Raw genomic sequence first — 26,365 nt, forward strand, 5'->3', positions numbered from 1 at the left:
AACCTTTCTCTCGGAGAGCAGGGTCCCACCTGCCACAGCCGCAGATGGGGCATGACTGTAGCAGACACCCCAGACTTGGACTTCCTGACAGAGGAAAGTTGTGCATGAACTGCATGACCGTGCCTGACTGTCCTGGCTGGCCCTGGACTTGCTGCCACAGTCAAAATCAGTGCTGAGTGTTCCAGTTGCACAGAAACTCTCTTCCTCTTTCATAGTACTGGAGGTAAACAACAGAAGCATCAGACTTTGACATATTGGCTCATCTGTCTAATTGTCACCTGCACACACACTTCACACACCCTGTGTGGCTGTGGTGGGTTGACCTTGGCTGGACACCAGGTGCCCACCAAAGCTGCACTGTAACTCCCCTCCTCAGATGGACAGGGGAGAGAAAAGGGGGACCATGAGAGGCTCACGGGTCGAGATAAGGACAGGGAGAGATCATTCACTAATTACTGTCATGGGCAAAACAGACTTGACTTGGGGAAATTAGTTTCATTTATTACCAATCACATCCGAGTAGGGTAATGAAAAATAAAACCAAATCTTAAAATCTTCCCCTCACCCCTCTCTTCTTCCCAGGCTTAGCTTTACTCCTGATTTCTCTGCCTCCTCCTTCCAAGCGGTGCAGAGGGATGGGGAATGGGGGTTGCGGTCAGTTCATTACACACTGACTCTGCTGCTCCTTCCTCCTCACGGGGAGGACTCCTCACACCCTTCCCCTGCTCCAGCAGGGGGTCCCTCCCACGGGAGACAGTCCTCCACCAACTTCTCCATCGCGAGTCTTTCCCATGGGCTGCAGTTCTTCACCAACTGCTCCAGCGTGGGTCCCTTCCATGGGGTGCAGTCCTTCAGGAACAGACTGCTCCAGCGTGGGTCCCCCACGGGGTCACAAGTCCTGCCAGCAAACCTGCTCCAGCCTGGGCTCCTCTCTCCAGGGGTCCACAGGTCCTGCCAGGAGCCTGCTCCAGCGCAGGCTTCCCACGGGGTCACAGCCTCCTTCGGTCATCCACCTGCTCTTGTGTGGGATCCTCCACGGGCTGCAGGTGGATATTGGCTCCACTGTTAACCTCCATGGGCTGCAGGGGAACAGCCTGCCTCACCATGGTCTTCATCACGGGCTGCAGGGGAATCTCTGCTCCAGCACCTGGAGCACCTCCTCCCCCTCCTTCTTCACTGACCTGGGTGTCTGCAGGGTTGTTTCTCTCACAAACAGCCTCAAGCTGCGCCAGGGGAAGTTTAGGTTGGATATTAGGAAAAACTTCTTCACCAAAAGGGCAGTCAGGCACTGGAACAGGCTGCCCAGGGAAGTGGTTGAGTCTCCATCCCTGGAGGTATTTAAAAGACAGGTAGACGTGGTGCTCGAGGACATGGTTTAGTGGTGGACTTGGCAGTGCTATGTTAACGGTTGGACTCAATGATCTTAAGGGTCTTTTCCAACCTTAACGATTCTATGATTCTATGTTCTCGCTCCTCTCCTCTGGCTGCTGTGCCACATTTTTTTTTCACCCTTCTTATAAATATGTCATCACAGAGGCGCTACCACCATTGCTGATGGGCTTGGCCTTGGCCAGTGGCGGGTCTGTCATGGAGCCAGCTGGCATTGGCTCTGTCGAGACATAGGAGAAGCTTCTGGCATCTTCTCACAGAAGCCACCCTGTAGCCCCCACTGCCACCAAAACCTTGCCACGCAAACCCAAAACAGTGGCTCAGGCACACAGCCTCCACCTCCCTTTCCCCATGCCTACCCCAAAGCTTTCTCCTTACCCCCCTCTTCTGTATCACTCAAGTCCTGAGTGCAGCTGCCCCCTCCTCGATTTCAGTCTTGAGGAAATCTGTGCATGCTTAACATGTTGGAGAGGGCAGGTTTATGGATTCTACTACCTCATGGAGGGATGCTCAGGGTCCAAGGAAAGAAGAAGCAGATAGGACTGAGTTCTTCTACCAAGTGGCCTCGGGGTCTCCTTGGAGGGCTGAACTTTGGCTAGAACAACACTCATGGCCTTACAGATGCATGTGTATTCAGGACTGGGAGTAGAAAATTACTTTTCCTGCAGCTGGGCCACCTCTGGGTTATGGCAGATGAAGATGGGCAGCCCATTGTGATTGCAGTAGTGTTACAGCACCATTCCTGAATGTGACTCTGCAGGCCAGCTTTATCATTAACATTATTATTATTAACTGACCCCAAGCTAGTTCCCTACTGACAGGCAAGAGTCAGCAGAAAGACTTCAGAAAGCAGCAGGACACTCTTTTCCCTCAGCTGGGTGTCCTACCAGTGGGTCCTCATCTTTTATATCCAAAATTTCCTCTCCTCTATGAAGAGACTGGAGGGTGGGCAACTACCACAGTTGCCTTGGCGGCACCTGGAACAACTCTGGGATCTGTCCCATCTGGTCCCCAGGCCTCCTTCACCCATCCACACGACCTCTGGGGAACAGCAGCTCATGGGGCACTGGCAGAAAAGCTGCAGCAGGCATACTGGCAGGCTGCAGAACATGTCAGAGGCAAGTGAGTGCAAAGGTGCAGCAGCAGCATCAGGAAGGATCAACAGCACAAATCACAAATAAAGAACAGAGCCTGCCAGCCTGTACAGGCATCATCATGTACTGTGCACAGCACGTAGAGCTAGGAGGCATAGCATCTGTGCTGTGCTGAAGTTCTGTTTGCTCTAGGGCAGAAGTTGCTTTCAGTGAGTTGGGAAATAGGAAGAAGGTGCAGACCCCCAGACATGAGGCATCAGATGCCACCTGGCAGGCCAATGACCACCCTCAGCCTTTTTTTTTTTTTCCTCCTTTTTTCTTTTTTTTTTCCACATAGCAGGACTGCCTTTACCTTCTTACATCTAATTTAAAGTAATAAATTACAAAGTTTGCAACTCATGCAGACCTGACAAGAACAACATATCAGCTGGTAAAAGGATACCCCTAAAGAAGCCTCTGTTCTTCTAGTTACTAAAGCCACAATTCAGGAAAGCTCTTAATACATGATGAATTTGGGACACAGGTCTAAGAAATGTGATTTTCCTACCTTGCATGACACAAATCTTTCTTTAGGCACTAGTAATAATGAACAAATGTAGCTTAAAATGTGACATGCAGTGAAACACACAGTTCTGGCACCAAACTCCCACTGGCAAGGCTGGCAGCTTTTCCCAGAGCCTGTCCCTGCTAGACACCTTCAGGTCTGCTCTACAAAAAGCACAGCCATACATTGAACCATTGCCCTGGTCTCAGATATCTAGTTTGAATTTTACAGCCTTCAGAGAGAAGCAGTATAAAATTCAAATTCCCAGTTTATGCCAAAAACTTACTTTAAAAAAATAAACATAACCCTTTTGTATTCAATAAATTATACACTGTATTCTTGTGATTCAGTTCACAAAATAAGTTAAGACATATTGAAAAAATTAAGCTGTTGCTTGAATCTTTAAGCAAGCTGCAGCTTGAATCATTGAAATGGAGCAGATCTCACATCTCCATTGGTTTCCAAACAGACATCACTTAGGATTTCTCATTTATCTGCTCCTTTTTATATAGCAGCTTAGGTAGATTTCAGCTTTCTTGTATCAGAAGTTTGGACTTTCCCAAATTTTAGATAGCATTAATAGAATTTGTAATTATTTATTAGTGCTTGTGAAAATAATTTGCCTGTGCTGTTTTCTGACAAATTAAAATCAGTAATTTCTTTACTGGGTTTAAAGCCACCTAGGTAAAATCACTAAGGCTTTCTGAAATGAGCTAAAAAAACCAATACCACATACCTTTTACTCTCAGATGGCCCCATTTGTGCGTCAACCTGTTAGCACCATCCTTCAGACAAAAAAGGATGGCAGTGATGTCTTCCAGAGAAGGTTAAGGCAGGTCATGGCAGGAGAGACGCATGCACATCACTTCCAACCTGGCAGGACAGTGCATGCTTGATCTTTGTACAGACCCCAACTACTGCTCACCATGCAAATACTAAAAATAAAATTGAATTAGAAGCTTGATCCAGCAACATAACATGAGAAGTATTTATGGCAGATGACAAAGGTAAGGGAGGCATTAACTAAGGAAATGTAAAACAGACATTAACTGAGGGTTCCCTTCTTTAAGCTCATCATACTACAATTTCAAGAGGAATTTAAGTGAGTGTAACCAAATAATGTAATAGGCTATAGCTGCACCCTTTCTAATGTATCAGTTCTTAGCAGAACAAAGAATGTCCTCCTTGCTCCCAGGCTCCTTTTTGAACTGATGTTCTTCTTATGCAGTGGTCTGAAGCACTTTCCCTGGCAACAAAATGGGAAAACCAAAACAAAACATAATAAAAATCCTGTAAAACTGCAATGTAAACTTCCTCCCACCTATCACTCTTCTCAGGCATCTCAGGAAGAGTAACCAGTATGGCTGAAAGAAGAAAATTTATTATAAACACAGCATACAAGCCCCGAAATAGAGCACCTAGATTTTTTTCTCCCTCTATGGGAATGACCAGACTGAGGGAGAAAAACCAATATGCCAAGTTGAGATGGGTTGCCTCAGTCCTGTGAGGTGAAAGGAAAGGATATGTATAAAAGGAAAATACGTAAAACAGGGAACATTTAATGTTTTTTCTTTGTCATGTATAAACAAAATACTTGTATGAATTCAGTCAGTAAGTGTCAAGTGTTTGGCTTTATGACTGCACTCCAACTGATTAATTTGTAACTCACCAAATGCAGTCTAGATGAACACAGTGTCATTTCTGAGACTCTGCAAAGGCACAGTAAAGACAAAGCAGTACATATATAAAACTACTATATAGAAACAAGAATCCGGTTGTAAGAAATATTCACATGGCTTCATACAGAAAGAATAAATTTAAAGATGCTGTCTTAGAGAATTAGATGCAGTGTCTGGATAAGGTTGAAGTCCTAGTTGTTTGTTATCTTTCAACTTTTGTATTATAATTCTGGCAAATTCCTCTCCTTGGCTATCTGAGGTATCAAGAAGTTGTCGGACTTTTGATGTCCTTGTAGGTTTGGTGCTTATGAGTTCATAGTCTTCTTTCATGAGTAAAAATCTTGACAGAAGAGCATCCAGTGACTGATTCAAACATGCTTCAGTCATCTGATCAATAATTTCTTCTCTTTTACTTTGGATCCATTGATGAGCTACATTCTGTTGTACGGTTTCCAAAACAAAATCTGAGATTGGAGAGGATTAAAAAAAAAAAAAATTAGCATTGTAACTATCTGTCAATAAACAGTGCCATAGAACAAAGAACAAGCTGGGAAAGAGCTGTTTAAAACTCAGTTTTGGTCAGAAATACACTAGACAACTAAACATGCTTTTAACATTTCACTATTTTATTCCACATTTAAAATGTACCCATTTGTCAGATTTGGTGGTTAGAGTATTTATTTTATCTGAATCATGGAATAATTTAGGTTGGAAGCAGCCCTCAAGGAGGTCTCATCTGGTCTAATGGCCTGCTCAGAGCTGGGCCAACTTCAGGGATAACTCAGGTTGCTCAGGGCCTTGTCCAGCTGAATTTTGAGCATCTCCAAGTGATGGGATTCTACAGCCTCTGTGGGCAGCCTGTTCCAGTGTTCAACCTCACCTGGTACTAAAAAGAGAGAGGTGGTAACTTCACTTTCCAGTGGGATTTTTATTGAAGTTTACTGAAAACATCCCTGTAGTTTCCTGCATATTTTCCTCAAGCTGACGATTCATACAGTGAAAAGGTACCGATTCTCATATTTCCAGAAGAGGGATGATACAGCAGATCTTTATAAAGTTGCATGTTATTGTGTGGCCCGTAAAAAAAAAATCTTTGAATAATTCATCATGCATTAATCTTTCTTTTTGTTATCATATTTTTGGAAGCACACTTTTAACAATTATTTGATGCTTAGGAATATCATGCAGTGGGCTCTCAGCTAACACAGAAGATCATTAAAGGTTAGATGCTGACACAGCTGCTGCTTCTCTTTGCCCCACCATTACTAGGAAGAAGACTGACAAGCCTAAGAAGTGAGGAGAAGTGACAGGCAACAAGATGAGTTAAGCTCGAGCTAACTTTTGTTCCTGTTCTGCTGGATTGCAGCACTGCTACAGCAGTAGGAGAAAGGAGAAATAATATGAGCAAAGAGAATGGGATAAAGTTGACCCAAGGCAGCAGGAATTAAGTTTGCTTAAAAGGAGACCAAAAAGCTAGGAGCTACAGGTACATGCACTAGGTCACATTTTACATTGGTTTTACTTACTTTATAATATAAGGCTACAAGGACAGAATTACTTGCATTCTTAATTTGTAGAATGCTTTGTTTTCATTTTACAGGTGAACAACAGTTACAGTTTCCATTTCATACACACATATATTTGATATTAGGACACTTATTGTGGGTCTTGGAATGAAATCAGTGTTTGCTGTACCTGAAGGAATTGGTGATGACCGCAGCATACATGGTGCAGAATTTGAGGCATCTGAAATACTCTTGTTAGGTGAGGGACAATAACTGTATGGATGCACAAGAAGTTTGGCACCCTGAGTTACAGAGATATTTTCATCCGTGCTCTGACTGCTGAGAGAGTGACCCCCAGAATTTCCATCTTAAAAAAAAAAAAGCGAGCTGTATTACTTCTATGTTCAAATAAAATACAGCCATCAGAGACTATTTTAGACTATTTAGAACAATTCCATAAACCAAGTCATAAACAACCTAAATTCACTGCAAATACAACACATTATTCCTTACACTCAGGTTCTGAGTACATTTATGTCCCTTATCTTTTACCAGGGTCTTGTTTTCTTTTAAAAGAACATTGAGAGAATAACTCAGGTGGATGTGAACTTTAAAAAAGCTCTGTTTGACAGAAAATTTTTGTAGGGACTGGAAGAACAAAATAACTCCTTCAAGTGTTTGGAGAGGTAGCTAGGACTCAGCATGAAAGCTGACTAATTTATTTTGATGAAGTTTGGCAGCGTAATAAAGGTGGAAAGATTGAAAGAAAGATTCAGGTGGAGGGAAAGAACATGACCTATGGTGACATTCAGTGGGAAGCCAATGGAAGCTTTTGGTAGTCCGTCAAAATAGCATATGACTTCAAGAAAGCTTCCTGTAAACATTTGCAAAGAAAGGGGGAAAAAAGGGGGCTTATCAGTGGAAAGCTTAATAGATTCTATTTTTAGGATTTTTTATGGCAGAAAAAGATAAAGGATATGAAACCAGCAGCAGGAATGACTCAAAGAAGAGATGACAAATAGCTGATGAGAAACCAATTACAGGGCATATGACTAATTCTGTGTACAGTTTTCAATACAGACTTTCGTGGTGCCACTTGATAAAGAGCTTCAGAGATGCTAAATAAGAACCAGAGATGCAGATGTAAGAATTCAGATGAACATTTAAAGATATAATAAGAACAGGTAGCCCCCTGGACAGCGAAGGATTTATAGATACCCATCCAATGGGGGTATTTGAAGGTGTATTCCTAGATCAGAGTGTTGACCTGTGGAAGAATATGGCTATAAGTACAAGGAGCAGGAATAGGAAAATGTGAAAGAAATTACATTCTCATTATTTAAAAAATGGTGGACTAGTACTCATAGTAACTAGCATTTCATTTCATTAAAGAGAGAGAAAGTAAGCTGGGCAGAGCTATGTAGCATGAAGCAGCAGATGTTATCTACTGCATGAATGAGAAAGGATTAGGACACAACCAGTGTGAGTGAAAGATCATTTTAGAAAAGGATTTTAAACAGCTCTGCTGGGATATATTGTTATAGACCTCTAGGCACACACAGACCTTTAATAACATGAGAGACAAAACTATTGGGATTGTAGTAGTATGAGAATGACCTTGACCAGTGACCATAGCATAAAAAATAGAAACATGCTAATGAAATTTGTGTGTTATTCAGATGTTATTCAGAAAGAATGCGTTGACCCAGGTTATTCAGAAAGAACCTAGTTGACCTAGAAGACTGGAGTAATAGAAATGGAAATTCAGTAGCAAAAATATGAAATCTAGACTTTCTGCTTCAAGCCGGGGCTAATGATTTGGAATTGAGATGACGGGGAAAAAAAACCCTAAGCAGACTATTCTGTAACAAAGGATCTTGTGAGAAAGGAAAAATAAAATTCTAAAGTATATTAAGTAAACATTTTTTTTCAGACAGAAAACATTTGTCACGCCTCTTTCATAATACTAAGTACAGATGTCTGGTAGCCTTAGTTCAATGACTTAAGTTAGAACATTCACAAGGAGGACTAGTAGGATACCAGGAGAATGAAGAAGCTTATTTTACAAATGGACTTCAAAAGAGCATATCCTGTTTGTCTAGCAAAACAAAGTGTATTAAAGGACTACTCTCTATATCAGAAATAGAATGGGAAAAGAAGGAAAAGCTTAAAGCAATGCCCAAGAATAAGTGTGTGTATAAGCTGGCTAGGGAAGAAAAATTAAAGAGCCTGAAAGTTAGAACACGGCTCCTAACTGTGAAAGAGCAAGTTTATGAAAAAAATCTTCTAATTGTATTGGTGGAAGAAACAACTCAACTAAAATCTATAGTCGTTAACTTCTGCCTTGGTGCCATGCCAAACTCATCTCTTGCCAACAGTTACCTGGGAACAGATTTTCACCTGAAACAATTGCACCTAATTTTGGCAAAGTAAGAAGAATGTCAATCTTGCTTTCCATTATAAAACTACCCGATGCAGATATTGGCAAAGTAATAACAAACGCTTCTGCTGTAGTACAGTTTTGTAGACACTATTTTCACAGGCTTTACAGTATCTATACATACACGCAACAAAGTCTAAGCAGTGACTCTGTAAAGGACCACCAACTGATCAATCAGATTAATAGTACGACCACAATCTCATCAATGACCTCCACAGGCAGATATGATAATTTTTAACAGGAACCAGCAGCAAGACGGGCTGACATTTATCATTATCTTATCTGATTACACTTATAGTCCATGCTCATCTTCAGTCTAATATTCCATTTTCTAAAATTCATCACAACATTCCTATTAAGCTTGGTAACCACAAGTTGTTCTTCATCTTCAAGACCTTTATCTTATGTGTATAGATAAATGCTTGGGTTGAGGTACAGCCAAACTACACTACATTTGCTTTTTGCCATTTTCCCCAGTAACTAAAATTCCTTAAGCCTCCTGTAATTTATTTTCCCTGGAATTCCTGCTGTATTTGTATCTTTCTAGTACATTGAGTACAAGCCCAAAATTGTGGATGTATTCAAACAGGAGCTGGAAAAGAAACTGCCTGTGCCCTCCTACCTCTTCCAGAATATCTCCAGTTTTGCAGCACCTCAGCACACTTTTTAATGCCCTACTTTATATCAGTGAAGCCAATCGTCTTGCCTGCTTTCACACCAAAGCATGCTCCATTATTTGGAAATATGTGTTTGCATTCTTTCAACAGAAGAAGCTCAAGTGCAGTTTTAGTTTCACAATGTATTGCTATTCCACCTGGGTCCCATCGCATTTTTCTGGCTTCTGATGTCAGCAAAATCTCAAAATTGAGTTTTGTCTGGGAATTTTGCCAACTTTTATTCAGAAAAGGTGACAGCTACAGATAGTTTTGCAGATACTTTTGCAAGGCAATCTATTTATTAAAGCCGTCTTATTTATTGAATCAAAAATGATCGAGAGGTTAGGCTGCATTAGAAACTTTCAGTTTACTCAGCTTTAGGAATGCCTCAAAATGTTTAGCCTTTTTATCTTTAGAAGTAGTTCACAAATGATTAACTAAACTGCCAAGAGTCTGGAGGGACAAGTAAATGCTATCTCTGCACTCGCGACCCTGAACAGGAAAACTGAAGCTGTGAGCTTGGGGATTTCTCAAGTGACAGGAACAGAAAATCAGAACTAAAATACTCTATTTTTTTACCCAGAGCACTAAGTTTACAAAACACATCTCTTTTCTGACATACACAGAGATCCAACTATCTACTATGCAAATGCAATGTTACAGTGGGAGTGTAAGGTTGTGACGGCAACTTAAATTTATATGAAGTCATTATTATCTCTACCTGATGAGAGGATATTACATGCGGGAATAGACTTGAGTCTTGATATATCTGGAGAGATGCTCCGAAGGGGAAGTGCATCACATTGTATGGAGCCAGAATATGTTTCCTGAAATGATTCCAGTTGTATAATGAAAATGCACATTAAATAAATACAAAGTTGCAATGATTTACAGAGTACTTTCCCATCACTGTCTTTTCCCTACTATCTAAATGCTCAATAGACAGCAAGATTAAAATGCAGTAAAACAGAATAAATCTATGTAAACCTAATACTTGTGTTTTTCCAAAGCTGACAGCAATTTTGTATGTAAGTTTAATTATTAGTAAGAATCAAAAGAAGAAGCATTAAGAATCAAAATGTAAAAGCAAATCTCTATGACCCTATATAAGCAAGCTCCCTAGAGGTGTAAGGGAGCAGAAGACAGTCTCTTAGAAGTTGTAGACACTGTGTGCTGCATTCCTCCTTGAGGGACTGGCTTTCCCACACCTAGAGGATATACCAAACATGCCCTTCTTATTTCTGCTTACCCACCCTTTACTATCTTCACCTATATGGCTATGCATTTGTTACACCCCGGCTCAACTAATGCATTTTACGCCTTTCCTGACTGCATAGAAAAGTAAACTGCAGAACAGTTCCCCCTTACTAGTTAACTCCCCTTTAAAGCTTTCAGGATCTTTAATGATGCCGACATACAAAATGCAATATGTAAATATTTACCTCTTGGGGATTCAGAGGTATATTTAGAGATATCTGCTCCACATCTGCTTTCTTTCCACTTTTGTAAATACATCGTGATTCATATAGTGACTGGAAGAGACATATTTATCTGTATTAAATTTCTGCTATAAGACAAGATGACAGCTCCGTACCAACACATGCTTCAGCCAGATACAAGATTAGTTAAATGAGATTTCTTTTAGCAAGTAAAAGTTACCAACTTATTTGACCAACTCATGACTGTAACAAAAGCCACTTACCTTTGATCTCTTTAACAGAATTACTGCTTCCAGCATAGCTATTTCATCAAATGTGCGCAGGACTGGCTCAAGGTCTATTAAGCATTCTAAACAAAGAAAGAGTACTTTGCTGAAGGATTTAAGGTGGAAATTAAGTTTTAATTTTGCTGAAGCTACTGCCTTACATTTAAAAAAGTAATTTGTTTATTAACACATATCAAACTACTTACGCTGCTCAACAGAAGTTTCTTGCTTTCACCTGTTACAAACACAACAGTTTCACACCACCAAAGCAAACCCTGTCCTGATCTGGCCACCTCAGCACTCTGTATCAAAAGAGATCCAGGACTGTGCCTGACCACAAGTCTTGCATTCCTGGAATGGATAGATTGGTGGGTTTGCTATATTTCAAGATAGACCCAACAAGCCTGGTTTGCTAAAAGGGACCAAACAGCACAAGACCTCAGAGTGGGTCGCTGTCTTCCCACTCCAGCAGAGGTGTTAAAGATTTATATGAGAAAAATAAACAAACAACCCCCCACCACAGCAAAATCCACAATAGATGCTCTGCAGCAGGGCCAGAGAAGATGGTGGTAGTCAAGGCACTGACCTATCACATCCAGTGAATCCAAATGATAGTGTCCTCATGCTCACCAAAGGCAGCGAGTCAAAGAAGCTAAAATAATCTGATCACATAGGGAGACACACAACAATCCAGTAAGCAAGTGACAACCTGTGCTATGCTCCCTTGCTTTCCAATACTGAAAGGTTTACAAAACTAAGTATTTCAAATTTTGGGATGACTATATTATAAAAATGTCTCTTTGAAACTGTGCACAAGTACAACAAAACCTCAGGAAAGGATGATGGCATATCACAATTGTACTGCATTTCTATGGACTCCAGTCATTCAGCAAGACCCATTTACTGTACTAGCAATCCATGACACTGCATCCTTATTAACATATTTTTTTATTTTTTACTATAATTTTATCACAGTTCTCCCATATTAACTTTTTTCCACTAGCATTTTCAAGACAAACATTCAATATTGGGATTCTTATTTTCTTGCATCAGCTAAACCAGAGTTTTACAGGTTTGGCATTCCATTTTGCACACTGAAATACTAGCACTGTTAATTTTTCTTGATTATAATTAAATTGTAGGTACACATTCCAAGTACATGTAGAAACTTGGTGATAAGTAGTCTTAATTCTTTCTTTATAAGGGGAACAGACAGGTTAACCGAGCTTTTCTATTTAGAGTTTATTTAACAAAAAGGAGGTTTGGGTGTTTTGGTTTCCCCCCACTCCGTGCTATGGTAATTGCAAAATTTCCCAATCAGTGAGCTTTACTTCCCTTAATTTTGCAACAGTTTTGCAACTTCCTCTTTCTTTTTATGATAGTAAAGTAGGGGAAAAAGCAATGCATGTTTTATTCAAAGACCATCTTACTACAGACACGGCTCTAATAACAGAACCCAAGTTAGCTCACACTTTAGTTCGTATCTCAGGTAATTATCCCTTCAGCATGACCATAGACTTTGAATGCTATTTTGTTTTGGTTAATTGACATAGGAAAATAAGAATACATAAGGAAATATCATGATGTGTCTATTCTTTTTGATTTAAAAAATATTATAAATAGATACATTTCCTTGCTTGGAAAAAAAAATCCACAATTTACAATCATACAAACCAGACTGATGCCAAAATAACCTGACATTTCAAAATGTTCCTAATGCAAAAATAAGAATGCCTCAAAAAAGGTCATGTAATTCATTTTGGACTGTAAATTGAACATGAAGATGCTGTATGTCTTTGGGTGTCCTCATTTTGTCCTCTGCCAAACTGATCCAAAAAAATGAAGTTATGAACATTTCTTTCTAAGCTATCTGAACAGCAACTTTCAGCTCAAAGGAAGTATGCCTATAAAGGTTCTCAAAATAATAAACAGAATTCTGTTCACAGAAGCTACAAATGAAACATTAAGATTGCGGACCTCTCTTCTTGTAATATTAAAAAAAAAAAAAACCTAAAACCAAAACCCACCAGAAAAAAAAACTAGTGTTTCAGGTTTGAGTCATTGCATCCTCAACCTAACCAGTGAGAAACTTAAAATGTAGAATTGTTTAAGCCAGAGCTCTTTGTACTGTTCTACATTTTAATACTTTCGGTAACTCTCTTATTCTACATTTTTGCCAAGGTGATTCAGCTTTCCCTACAGAATTAGGATCATGTTTTCTAAAGGTGTAGGAAGGAAGTTTTTAAAGCACACTCAAATTAAACAAGCACAATGAGGCAGCTGCAGGAACCACTGTTGGCTTCACCACACTGACATATGTGACCACAGCAACACTCGCAAGGGCAAATTTTGCAGCTGAAAACAGGTAATAACTTTCTGCTAATTTTGATGGAATTACCTTTACACAACGGCCAAATGAGAGCCAAGAGTCACCACAAAATTAATCATGTTAAGGAGAAATTGTTATGGGGGATAAACTTGGACTCAACACACACCAAGTATGTCGGTTAAGTGCGACAAACACAGGTTTGCAAAAATCAAAACAAAACTTTTCCAGTTCACATTATGCCACTCTCATGTCTAGAAGCTCACACTTCAGTCTTATTCTCTAAATTCTGTAATCCACTGTAAAAAGGCTGAAAGTATCTATATTTGGTCTCATAGACAAAAAGCTGAACAAAGGACAGATAGAAAGAGAAAGTTAAGTGTGTAGGTTCAACCAGTTCCTGTTCAATCTGGGAGGTGGAACAGTCAAAGAAAGTTTCAGTGAAAAAGATTTATACTGAGATGCAAACACAAGGTGAAGTCACTATAGCTTATCTGATGTGCAATGATTTGTTGGTGTGTTTGCCAGCTTGCTCATAAATCCCACAGTAGTCATTATACACTTCACTTCCCTTCAACAATAAACAAAAAAATCCAAGTGCAAGTAGTTAAACAAAACATGCTGCTTTTTTACAGGTAAATTAGAGATGGAAAATGCAAAAGACTCCAACTAACAACTTGGTTTTATGGCACACACATAGTTGCATTCATAAAAGTTTGTTTACAGACATGGCGGAAGCAGGCAAGCACCTTATTATATGCAACAAGACTGAGCACACGTATCTCTTGACATCTTTACCATTTCCCTTTTGCGACTATAACCTTGCTCTGTAAGTACCATGTTCAACAGAAATCTGGCAATTTAAAAAATCTTTTCTCATTATGCAAGGTAAACTCACTTAAGAACGATGGTCTTTCATCTGGGTTTTGTGCCCATCCACTTCCTATCAGTCTTATGATAAGCACTCGATGAGGAATGTCCATTGATAAACTTTCTTCACTTAAGTCTAGTCGCTGTCCTTGTGACACACTATACATTATCTGCAAGGGGTTTATAACTTCTGTCAAAATAGACATCGTGCATTCATTAGAAATATATGCAATATAAATAGCTTACTATAGGAGGAATAATTTAGTTTGCAGACATAGTGTTTATAGTTCACCAAAATAAGATTAAATTTCTTTTTTTACAGAAAAATGGATTTTTAATTTATCAAACAACACTGTAATTTAAAAAAAAAAAATATAGAAAAAGAGTCTAATTTGAAAAGTAACTCAAAGTGTTCTTCAACAAGCTTACAAGTTGAATTATTAAAAAGTAACCCCTAAAATGAAGTCCCCAGGTACCCAGGTCTCAGCTTTAGCCTTACGTAAGGCTGGAAAAATAAATTAAAGGAAGACATGGCCTTACCTTCAAATGGCTGTTTCCTTGACATCACTTCCCACATAATAATTGCATAACTGTTTAAAGTATAAAAAGTATGGAAGATGTTATTTTAGGTTACCAACACTTAATAACACAATGCGTTCAGCTTTACATTTTATTAAAAACATTTCGCTAAAATGATCCCACATGCACACATGGGACTGACTATAGCTAACTACAACGATCACCTGAACATATGAACACTAGCAGGAATTTTAACAAGTGACTTCAACTAGAACTAGTTAATAATATTAAACACAGAAAAGGTACATGGCCTATCAACTCCTGTTCCAAATCTGTATTAGCTCTGCTTTACTTATACACTGTGAATTACATACATGTAGTTTAAATCTCAGTACGCTAATTAAAGTGAGCCCCAGAGTCCTAACTGCTCTGTCCTAACTGCAACACTGAGGCATCTCCCCAGTCTGGCTCGACACTCTCTGACATTCCCATGGGAAGCAGGGTGCTAGCAGGGAGGACGGTGTTCACCCACACCTCTATCTCAACGCAAAGTCAGAGTCGGGTAAAGTACAGACTTGCATCTGGGAAGTATGCTCCAGCTTCCCCCCCGGACATACATACTTTCAACATATGCAATCTTTTCTTATAGGGAGAGATGTCATTTTTACACACAAGATTCATTTTATGAAAGAAACTCTCAGGAAGACCATCCTGAACTACATCCAGCAGACTGAACACACATCTGCTTACTCAACCTGGTGAAATTTTTTTCCATTCACATCAACACGAAGGGAAGTGGCTCAGTGAATACAAATCTGCTCCATCTTTAGTAGACTAGTCACTCTCTTCAATCATCAGGATATATTAAAAAAGAGGTAACTTTAAACAAGTTTGTAATTTAATTTGGTTTAGATTATTTCATTTAAATGAAGCATTCACTTAATTTATAAAAAAATAATCAATGCAGTTAAAGCAAATAAAAGAAAACAAAATAATGTAAAAACCGCAAATTGGGTTTTCCTATTTAAGAATAGGAATTTGGTGTGAGGAATAAATATAGTAGCTCTAAACCTAAAATGAGAAAGCAAGAATATTTCACTGCGTAAGAACCTAATTTCCAATGTCAAACATATCCTTATAAACTTACCTCTACCCCTTTATTTTTTCAGTAAATAAATTTAAAAATGGATTGAAAAGTTTTTAAAATGTTACTTAAAAACCCCCTGAAATCTAATTTCCACTGAAGCAATAAAAATGAAACTATGCAAAGAATTATTTTTTTGCTAAAGAAGAATTAACCTTATCAGAATAAATGTTTGCTCAAGTATTCAAATAACTGTACACAAAGACAGTATTTTCCTACATCACTAAGAAGTACCAAATTTTGCACACAGGTTACATTTAACTGCCTCTAAGCATTATATCATCTAACAGATACCAATGAGGAAGAATCAAAAAAATTAAGTAAGAATAAAGTAACTGATGCTTAAAATCAATCATATAAATTGAGCTTTCCTAACTACTTATTCTGTTCACATTTTAGCATTCATCAATGATAAAATTTATTCAAGTAACTTTTAATAAAAGCAGTCCTCCCTGTTAGAAAGCCTGCTTTTGATGCATTCCTGAGAAATTCATGCAGGCCGATTTTTCTGGCGTGGCAAATTGTTCCTCTTGTAAAAGTTAATGCTGCTTGAGTGTTGTTTAAATGATTTGTTTCTTTAAGAAAGATCCTTCCTCACAAATTAGCTTCAATATCTCAACAACATAATCTCTTTCCTTCCTAATTTATCAGTTTTCTAAGCTCCTCTGCTGATCTTTTCTCTCTTATTTTCTCCAATTTGGTTTTTATTCCTCTGCACAGTTTTTTTTTCTTTCTAACAAACATTTGTCTTCCTCATCTCTACTCACTCAGTAAGCCACCAGCCACACTTTCAAATCCCCTAAAATCAGAAGCCAGAGGGGATAATGTCACTCTGCTACTTCTTTCCCCATAATATACCATTATTCCTTTTCAATGTCTTCCTAGTCCAGATTTTCTCATCAAAGGGTGAGGAAAGCAGGTATGTTACCATCTCTATTCTTTGGACAGGAATGTCAAGGAACTTCGTGTGCCCCTTAAGGGTAAGGGATAATTGAGAGAAATAGTGGTCTCCCTGGAAGTCAGTAAGACTCTCTGAGACTGATTCATCTCTCACCAAAATACAACCCTGTTAAAAATAGCTGAAGGTAAAGGTGGTAGAGTGCAAAAGAGAGATGGACTTTGTCACAGTGATATGCCTCTTCATGCCTCCTCAGTCTCCATTTACACATGACAATTCCCTCCACGATCATTCAAATAATCTTTGAGCTCTCCAAGCCTTTTCAGATTAGCTAATTGTAACTCTAATATCCTAAGAGCAATTGCTGTTTTATTATATGGGTCGCCACCACTCTACTACTTCCTATTCTATTACTTCTACTCAGAACTGACTGACGCAAATCTACCTCAGCTTTCATAAAGTAAGTTATCCCTTAAGGACACCTCTCTAAATACTTCCTCCAACCCCATTACCCTGTTTTTTTCCTAACGCCTTTCCAAAAATATGTTTTCTTCTTCCCCCCAGTACATTCTGCAAATGATGTTAAATGATGTGCACAACTTATAAGGGTATGTGCATTGAGATAATGGTGTGAACAGTTTTTCCCCTCCCTACATTGTCTCTATGTGTACACTCATTTGTAGAAACCAGTCTCCTCTGTCTGTTTCTGTAGTTCTAGCTTAATTTCTGGAGCATTACACTTGTCACAGTGTTTCCTAAAGAAACAGGTGATCAAATACAGCTACCACTCAATTCTATTTTTCCTCATTCATTTTGCTTATGCACTTGTGACACTTCTGAAAATAATGAAATTCCTGAAAATATGTTAAAGTCTAAGTTCAGTAAATCAAATTTGAATTCAGATTGCAAAGCCCACTTGAGAACAACATGAGTTACCTGTAGATATCGTGTTTTACACTTGCACGGGTTTTCTGACTGGGATTGTAATTTTCAGGTGGCATGTAGATAATCGTCCCTCCTTCTGGCAAAGAGGTTTCACTTCGTGATTGCGACATGGATATGACACGCCATTTTGACATGCCAAAATCTGCAATCTGGAAAGGACAAATCAGTTGTTCTGAGAAGAAAAGCTGGATTTATCTGCTGACCGTTGTTAGAAATTCCTGAAATATGCCTGAAAGAACGGGTCACTAAAAGTCCTTGACATGACGCACAAAAAGCACGCGGTTGTCCTAGCAACAGGAAACACTAGCTCCAGTTCGGAAAGCATTCCCAGGTCATGACTCATGCTATCCCTGTAGCACTGCCCTATCCTGTTGTTCTTTTAAGGAAGGACTCATATACTCTATGGCTGAAGAATCTGCTATAGGAATCTGTCCTGTATGAAGAAAATCGCTTTCTTTGGTTAAAAAAAGCAAACAAAAAACCATTGAGTACTTCTAACTCCCTGGTTGTGAAGAAAGCACAAATTTAGTATAAATCATAACAGCTCTATGTAACTTAGCTTGCAGATATCCCAAGACAGTTGGTCTCTGTCTTGGTTTCAGCTGGGATAGAGTTAATTTTCTTCTTAGTAGCTGGTATAGTGCTGTGTTTTGGATTCAGGATGAGAATAATGTTGATAACACACTGATGTTTTAGCTGTTGCTTAGTGCTCACACTGGTCAAGGACTTTTCAGCTTCCCCTGCTCTGCCAGGTGCACAAGAAGCTGGGAGGGGGCACAGCCAGGACAGCTGACCCAGGCTGGCCCAAGGGCTATTCCATACCATATGACATAACGCTCAGAATATAAAGCTGGGGGAAGAAGAAGGAAGTGGGGGATGTTCGGAGTGATGGTGTTTGTCTTCCCAAGTAACTGCTATGTGTGACGGAGCCCTGCTTTCCTGGAGATGGCTGAACACCTGCCTGCCGATGGGAAGTAGTGAATGAATTCCTTGTTTCACTTTGCTTCTGTGCGCAGCTGTGGCTTTACCTATTAAACTGTGTTTATCTCAGCCCATGAGTTTTCTCCCTTTTACCTTTCCGATTCTCTCCCCCGTCCCACTGCGGGGTTGTGAGCGAGCGGCTGTGTGGTGCTTAGTTGCCGGCTGGGGTTAAACCACAACAGTCTCACAGAAAAATTTTAGGGCACTCCACCTCACCCCTGAAACTATGAAATATTAATCTTGAATTAATAAATTTGAAATTCTGAAATTCTGTGCTGCAAAAAGTTTCTGAATATTTTGTTTACTGTGCACTCTGGGGCCTTGTCCCTTCCTATAGAGTTTACAGTACATCTACATAAAGACTTAATTGACTTCAGTTTACATTCCCAGACATCCACGAGCCAGGAAGCAAGATGTAAGACTAGGTTATGGGTAGAGAGACAAACAGCCATTAGAATAAGCTTGCTGGCTGAGCTGCAGAGTGTTGGCATACAAGGGAGAAAGATAAGCAGCCAGCTAGCAGCTCTCCACTTGTCCAGCATTTGCATAAGAGCAAAAACATTTTCAACAAAGATGCCTATGCGAGCACCGTGGCAACTAAGATAACAGAAATAAGCTTTCTGAAGAGCATACAGTCAAAATCCACAGTGAAAAAATAATCTTTTTTTCTCTACAACTCACTCTCATCAAGCCTTCCTCACTGTAACTGGTTGCATTATCTTGCTCATTCAGTAAATCTGGGACAGCAAGAAGCACCCTATGAATGGTGCTACTTTTATACATACGCAATACTTCTTCTATTTGGCATGCATGATAACCTTCCTTGCATTTCCTGCCAGCTGTCCTAATCTAGAGAATCTTGCTTCACCCCAAAAGCATACTTAAAAATCCCTAGGACAGTTTTCCAGACACTCCTTACAGGAGGCAGGACAGGTATGCAAGAGTTAAACTCTTCCCTTCTATTGCTCCAGCAAAGCAACTGTTTAGATGTGGTCAGGCAGAGCACCAGACCACACCAATGCTGTTAGGGATTAAAAAAAGAGTGGATAAAAAAATTACTCGGACCAGTTCCCCAGTCAGGTTTATCAGGAAGCTCGAGAGATGGCAATACCAGCACAACTGAGTGGGAGGAGGTATGACCTGCTGAGGGTGTGAGCAGAGACAAAGCTGTGTAAGGTGCCTTGCTGCCAAGAAAAATGTCTTTGCAATGGAGAAAGAAGAAATCAGAACTGGATCTTTGATCTTTGCACAAAAAGATTCATCTCATGGTAACAACTGAAGCGTTCGCCATTCAAGTATAAATTAAATGCAAAAAATATCTCTTATTTCTCATTTACTTGAACAGTATAGTCTACCAATTTTAAATACAGAGGATCTTTTACAAAAAAAAAAAAACCCAACTCTTGCAATTATGGAAGCACCTAACTATTTTGTCAGAAGTACTCTTAGTCTCTTTTTTACATCATGGCAGTGATATTTTAAAAGGCAGAATTAAAGTTTTAGACTGATATTACTTCTCTATGTATGTTTGCTTGCTCTAAGGAGCTTCACAAAAACCATCTTCCAACATGTTCAGATTTCGCAGTTACGTTTTACATGTGCTCATACTACACTAACAGAACATATATGTACATATTACATGACAAATACCAAATGGGGTATTAACGTTTGAATTTGATCTACTGTCTTCCAGAAGTAACTTGTCTGAGCATCCCAGACAGGAACATTTTCTACTTTCTCCTCAGAAAGGGCCAGACGTAGCTATCCTTGGAATGTTGCCATATGAGAACGTCACTACTATTGAGTATGAGCTACTGCTATAGCACAAACAGCCCGAATTCTGGCTTTCTGGTCTTTTCAGATGGATCAAATCCACACTTGAGCAAAGCAGAGTTTTCAAAAGAAGTCGATAAGTTCTGTCTGCAAGGACAGAAGAAAACATCTGGCATACAATTATGTCCTCTCTGTATGGCCACATCCTCACTCTTCCTCCTCTACAATAATTAAAACACTTTCACTCATTCTGGATGCTGATGAACATAAGAATTAAATAATTTACCTTGACATGAAACTCATCATCCAGCAAAATATTCTGAGTTTTCAAGTCATGGTGCAGCAATGGAGGATTCATGTTGTGCAAATAGTTTACTCCCAAAGCGATTTCATAAAGCATGCGGAATCTCAGGCACCAGGGAATGTCAGGATATACATCTTTCTGCCGAAATAAAACCACAAAACCAGAATATAATCCTCTGTTCTGATCTAACAGCACAACACAAAGACTTCCATAATAAGAAGAAGGTGACTTGGACAAGCAGTAATCTTTTAAAACATACATTAACTCCTTAAAAAATTGTATCTGAACATTAAGACTTGTTAGCTGTTAAAACAAATATATAATGTTAACCATGCAGTGTTATGCTCCTGTTCCCTAGCATTCACATAATAGTTCATGACTGGTATACATGATGTAGGCCATTTACTATATTACTCATTCATATGGAAATATGATTTACAGATGAACTCCTGTATGAAACTTGCAACCCAGAGATTATAAGTACTACACAAAGGAAGGCAAGAATTATATCTTCAATTGAAACTGGGGAAAAAAAAAAGCTGTCGTGAAACTAAGCACAAAATACTACCTTTATAAATATTAATACACCAAGAAAAAGGCTGTAAAACTCAACTGAAATCTTAAAAGTTACATTGACACAAATGCCTTTACAAAAAACAAACAGCTGAGCTCTCTAAGGCATGAGATATGTACTGAGTAAAGGTACACACAAGACTGCAGTGCTGTTGAGACACATCTGCAGTAGCTTTACAGTAGCAGCACTGGGTGCTCAGACCAAGCTACTGGGAGCAGCTGAGAGTTCAGCACAGGAGAACTTACTCCTGAGAGTAAGATCTGGTAGAAATATCCATATCTGTTTAGATTACCAATATTGACTTATATAAACTAAAGTCAAAATCTTCAATTTTTTAATAAAGATTCAGATTCAGGAAAAAGCCCTCATCCTTGTGTGATATTTACATTGGCAATAATTCTGACACCCAGGCTGAAATAAACATAAGTATTTCAGCTTCTAATTAGAGAATAACAGAGATTTTTAAAGTTATTGTATATAATAATTCAACATGAAGCCAGTTATAGATCACAACATTAAAGGGAAAAGTGAAATAAAACTAAAGTCTGCTGAGTTTGGTTGTCTTTTTGGGACACAGGACGTCTGTCTGAGCACCAAAAACTACTAGTGAGAATGACTGTCCTTTAATCTGAAATATTACTAATAATACACTTTACTGTACTGCTTCCCTTAAGTATGGAAATCACAATCTATTTGAAACAACCAGGGATTGTATTTAAAGACTGTAAGTGCACTTACCCCATGTAAAAGCTGGTTTAATGACCCATTTGTCATGTATTCTGTTACTATCCCCAGGAATTCAGGCTCGTTGCAAATTCCCAAAATTGGCAGAATGTAACTAAACCTGGCTTTGTGTAATATCTCTGCTTCTTTCAGAAGGTGGTTTCTATCACTTAAAGAAAAGAAAGCAAACAAACAAAAAAGGTTACCATACCAATACTAGGAAACTCCAAGCAAATGTTAGGTTCCCTATAGTCTCTTAAAAAAATTATGTAGCTATATGCAGTGCCACCACCTTTCACCATTTGTTTCCTACTACGCTATTTTGATAAGATACTGTAAGACAAATGAGAATCTGCAAATGCAAATACAAGATAGCTTCCCCAGTTTTGTTATACCACACAAATCTCTCTGTTTCCATCCCACATTTCATCCATGTTTCCAGTAAATAAAGATACAGTCAGAACTCCAACTTTTCACCATCCTGTATCACCATAATGGTTATTACCAACTACATTTGTCCTATTTTACTGCCCAGCTTCAAACTCTGAGTTTTCACTGAGGCCCAATATTAATCTCCTACAGAGTGGAAATTTTAATATTCACAATTCTCCAATCATTTACATTTAGTGGACATTGACGTGCACTAAAATAATATGGGTTAAAGGAATGCACCTTCAGTTTCTGAAGGAAAAGGAATGACCAAATATGTTTTGTTTTCACATAAATTCTTCCTTCAAATTGGGCCCCTGCCTTGAATCACCCTCTGGAAAAAACATTCCCTGGCTGCACAGGAAGCAGGAAGGGATCAGGCTCATGATGTTTGGACACCTGAATTTGGCTGTGTGAATGCTCTCTGTGACATCAAACCTCCTCAGAAATGTGAATTTGATGCATCTTTACAAATTCAGATGTTGCAGCACGTGGATTCGAGAAGCTCAACTTTTAGTTAAGAATGACTATGCTTCTGCCCTTAACAATGAGAAACCTTTTGGTATGCCTTATATCGCAAATGTTCTGGAAAAAAATGGGTTTGTTGACAGTGAGCATACTTGGACCATGAAGGATAACTCTAAGGAAAAAAGATTTAGATGTTATATCAGCGGAGACTGGTACAGGTACAAGTATGTGACTAGGATATCCAAATACAGGACTTTTACAGCACATCTAAGACTGATCCTTTGGATGTGAGCCAGTCTGATTCAGAAGCAATACAGCTGTGCTGAGGCACGGCTGCGTAGAAGCCAGGGCTATGCCCATCACGATTTGCTCAGCACAGCGCCATGTTAATGTGGCTATACAGCTCCCGGGTGAGAGCCGGCTTGCGTCCATCAATCTCAGGGCACACACTGCAGAGCTCATGTCAGTCTGGACCCATCCACGTAGATGTAGCCCTCACAAAGAAAAGGCCCTCCGAGTATATCGGGAAAAGAGAAAGCCTGAAGAACTAAAGCCTGCTGCTTTTACAACAGGAAAACTTCGAATTTAGAGGGATGTGAAATTAAGGGCAATTGCTAGTCCTTATTTATGTGATGGAAAAAGGCTTCTATTACAGGAAGCTCTAGGAAATGATGAAAGTAAAAAGGCAGCCTTCAAGAAAAGCATGGGACAAAAGACACACCTCCCTCCCTTCCTCCCTCTCTCCAGAAAAGACTAGGTTTGAGAAAGCTAGGGGTTTTCCCAGACTGTGAGGCACATCTGCATGGGATTCAGCTGTAGCCGGGAAACAAGTTGCAACACATCGAGGTCTATTCCTGTGTCTGTAAGTCAATTCACCTTTGTCTTCTCCATACCAGAAGGGCATTGAGTAATGCCTAAATTAGTACAAGCCCACAACAGCTTCCAACCTGGCTTTGCTGTTTGCCTGGTTACACACCAAGTGCTGGGACACACAGCGCAGGCTTCCTCTTTGAGGAACTAACTGCACCGTGAACTATTCCCTTTTCTTGACAGCATTTACAGAATGGCATTTTATGTTGCCTACTATACAACTTACAAACCACTTGCTGCAGAGACTTGGGTAGAACAGATTACTTACAGCTTTCGGTCTTCTAATAGCATTTCCAAGTTTTGCATGATATATGGTAGGTGGTGGAATTGTTTTGATTACCTCAGTTGCCCTTTTCATCATAATTTCACAGGTTAGATGTCACACTAATCTACATCCTTGCAAGGCTAAAAATAATATTTGTTGTTTTCTCCCAACTGAGCTCAGAGGACAAGCACTGTATTGCTGATTAGCAGAGATTTAAGCAGAGATTTAAATTAAAGAAAGAAACCCCAACAATAAACTTCTCAGAAAACACAATATTCCTGCTTAAAAACATAACTGAGATTCCATTTCATTCTGGCAAGATTTCAGAGATAAAGCCTGTGTATACACACCTGGGGAATAAGAGGTGAGACAGCTTAAAACAATTTAGCTCATATTCTAGCATTTTGGGTCACAAGACTAGAAGCCTTGTTATTTTGAGTGAAGCTATTCTGCCTAAATGCCTAATACTAGACCAAACCTGAGGCAGTAAAGATTGAAGACACCTATGTAAGACACAAGAGGCAGGTTTACAGTCAGGCAGGCTTCAGAAGCCTAAGAAGAGACAGATTTGCATTGATAGGATAAAAAATTTGCACTAGAGAGAGTCAATGAGGCAGAGATGGATGAAAAATTATTACCCACTGCACCCTTACATGGAGTGACAGCTCCTGCAAAAAACATGCTGTCACTTGGGCCCCAGGAAAATGGGGAACCATAACTGCTACAAGTTGAAGAGCAAATGGAAAATGTCAGTTGTACATGGGGGACTACAAGCCTAGTATTTTAAATTCGCTTCTCTCAGATCTGGGGCAAAAAAAGAAAAAATCAACCGCACATTGTCTCAGGGAAGCTGCTTCTAGGACCCAGAAGCAATCTCTACAGTCTCTCTGTCTCTCTCTCTAAATGATGACTCTATAGTAAATCTATAGTAGTCCCTGTATTTTAATATCCCACTGCTACTTCAGCAAAACGGTTGGCAACCAACAGACCCAGAAAGAAGCTGAACTGTGCAACCTTCAAAAGAGGCAACCTGCTTAGTCTCTGCCAGGCTGAAACTGAAACCACCCATTTCCAATGCCCGAAAGAGCAGAAGCTCCGCGGCCGCTACGGGCTTTCTCATGGCTCAAGCTGAATCCGGCTTCGTGGGACCTCCTTTGCCCTTGCATTTAAAGCAGCGCTGCCCAGCAAGACCCCCACCCTGATCCCCCGCCCTGAGAAGCCCACGCCGGCACCTTCGCTCGCCCCACGCCCGGCACAGCCCGGGCTCCACCACCCGCGGCCGCTTTACCCACCGACGGGACGTACCCACGGAGTGGCCCGGGCAAGGAGGGAGCCTGCGACCCCTCTCCTGGTGCAGGGGAAAGGCGGGTTCAGTTCAGCCCTTCCCCACGGCGGCGGCCCGGGGCGGGGGGGGGATGATGGGGGCGGCGCGGCTGCCGGGTGACGGGGGGACCATCGCCCCCCTCCGCGATGCCCCATCCCGGCGCTCCCCCTCCTCACCCCCGTTACCTGTCTAGCAGCGGCCCCTGCAGGCATTTGAGGGCCACCGGGACCCTCCAGTCAGCGTGGCGAGCGGCGGACACGGTACCGTAAGCGCCACGGCTGAGAAAACGCAAGTCCGGGAGTTTGTTGGAGGGGATGGAGGGAAGGGCGTAGCTGATGGCGCCCGCCCGGCCTCCCCCGTCCCCGCCGCTCATTCTCGCACTCCGCCGCCGGGGACGGGTCCCAGAGCGCCGCTCCTCTCGCCCTCCTTCCCCGCCTCTTCCCCACCAGCTCCCGGGCCCGCCTCCTCTCCGGGCCGCCGGCAGCCTGCTCCTCCTTCAGCCCCACGGAGGAGCGACTGCCCTTCCCCGCGGAAAGCCGCCTCCCGCCGGTTCCCGGGACGGGGAAGGCGGAGCCGCCGCCATGAGGAAGGAAGCCGGGAGGGAGCCGGGGCAGCGCGGCGCCGGTCCCAGCGGTCCCCCGGGGCAGCTGTGGCGGGGCGGCAGCCTCCTCCTTCGGGGGAGCCCGGGCGTGGTGCCGGGAGGCATCCCCCGGGCCGGGGGTGGGGGAGAGGGGAGAAGCATCCCCCTCCGTCCGGGAGGCGGGCGGGGGATGTGTTTGGTCCTTCTGTTCCCGAAAGACGAGGCGGGCTGCCGGGGCCGAGCCCGGCCGGGAGCGCCGCCCGCCGCCCTCCGGAGCTGTGGTTTGTGCGTTTGCGGGCGTGCGTTCATTGCGCGGGTGAGGTGAGAGGAGAGCGAGCTCCTGCGCTCGCTTCGCTCCTC

The 26,365-nt window shown here is 40.9% G+C and overlaps 1 protein-coding gene across 1 annotated transcript; it reads right to left on the minus strand.

The window, feature by feature from the left end:
- Positions 1 to 4,445: 4,445 nt before the first annotated feature.
- RIPK2 (receptor interacting serine/threonine kinase 2) lies at positions 4,446 to 25,837 on the minus strand. The gene is made up of 11 exons (XM_082307149.1): positions 25,611 to 25,837; positions 22,085 to 22,238; positions 20,755 to 20,910; positions 17,706 to 17,863; positions 14,749 to 14,798; positions 14,237 to 14,398; positions 11,010 to 11,095; positions 10,750 to 10,839; positions 10,029 to 10,134; positions 6,402 to 6,578; positions 4,446 to 5,170 (listed from the first exon to the last, which is right to left on the minus strand). The coding sequence occupies exons 1-11, from the start codon at positions 25,796 to 25,798 to the stop codon at positions 4,845 to 4,847; spliced, it is 1,653 nt and encodes a 550-aa protein (XP_082163275.1). The 5' UTR covers positions 25,799 to 25,837; the 3' UTR covers positions 4,446 to 4,844.
- Between the last annotated feature and the right edge of the window lie 528 nt (positions 25,838 to 26,365).

Source organism: Platalea leucorodia (assembly GCF_965183815.1).
Source record: "Platalea leucorodia genome assembly, chromosome: 1".
Classification (NCBI taxonomy): Eukaryota; Metazoa; Chordata; class Aves; order Pelecaniformes; family Threskiornithidae; genus Platalea; species Platalea leucorodia.

Coding starts and splice junctions, on each gene's coding strand:
- RIPK2 (XM_082307149.1), bottom strand. CDS start 25,798: ATGAGCGGCGGGGACGGGGGAGGCCGGGCGGGCGCCATCAGCTACGCC. Junction 14,799..17,705: donor GTAAAACACGATATCTACAG/GTAACTCATGTT, acceptor TACTTTAAACAG/TTATGCAATTATTATGTGGG. Junction 10,135..10,749: donor TACCTCTGAATCCCCAAGAG/GTAAATATTTAC, acceptor GAATCATTTCAG/GAAACATATTCTGGCTCCAT.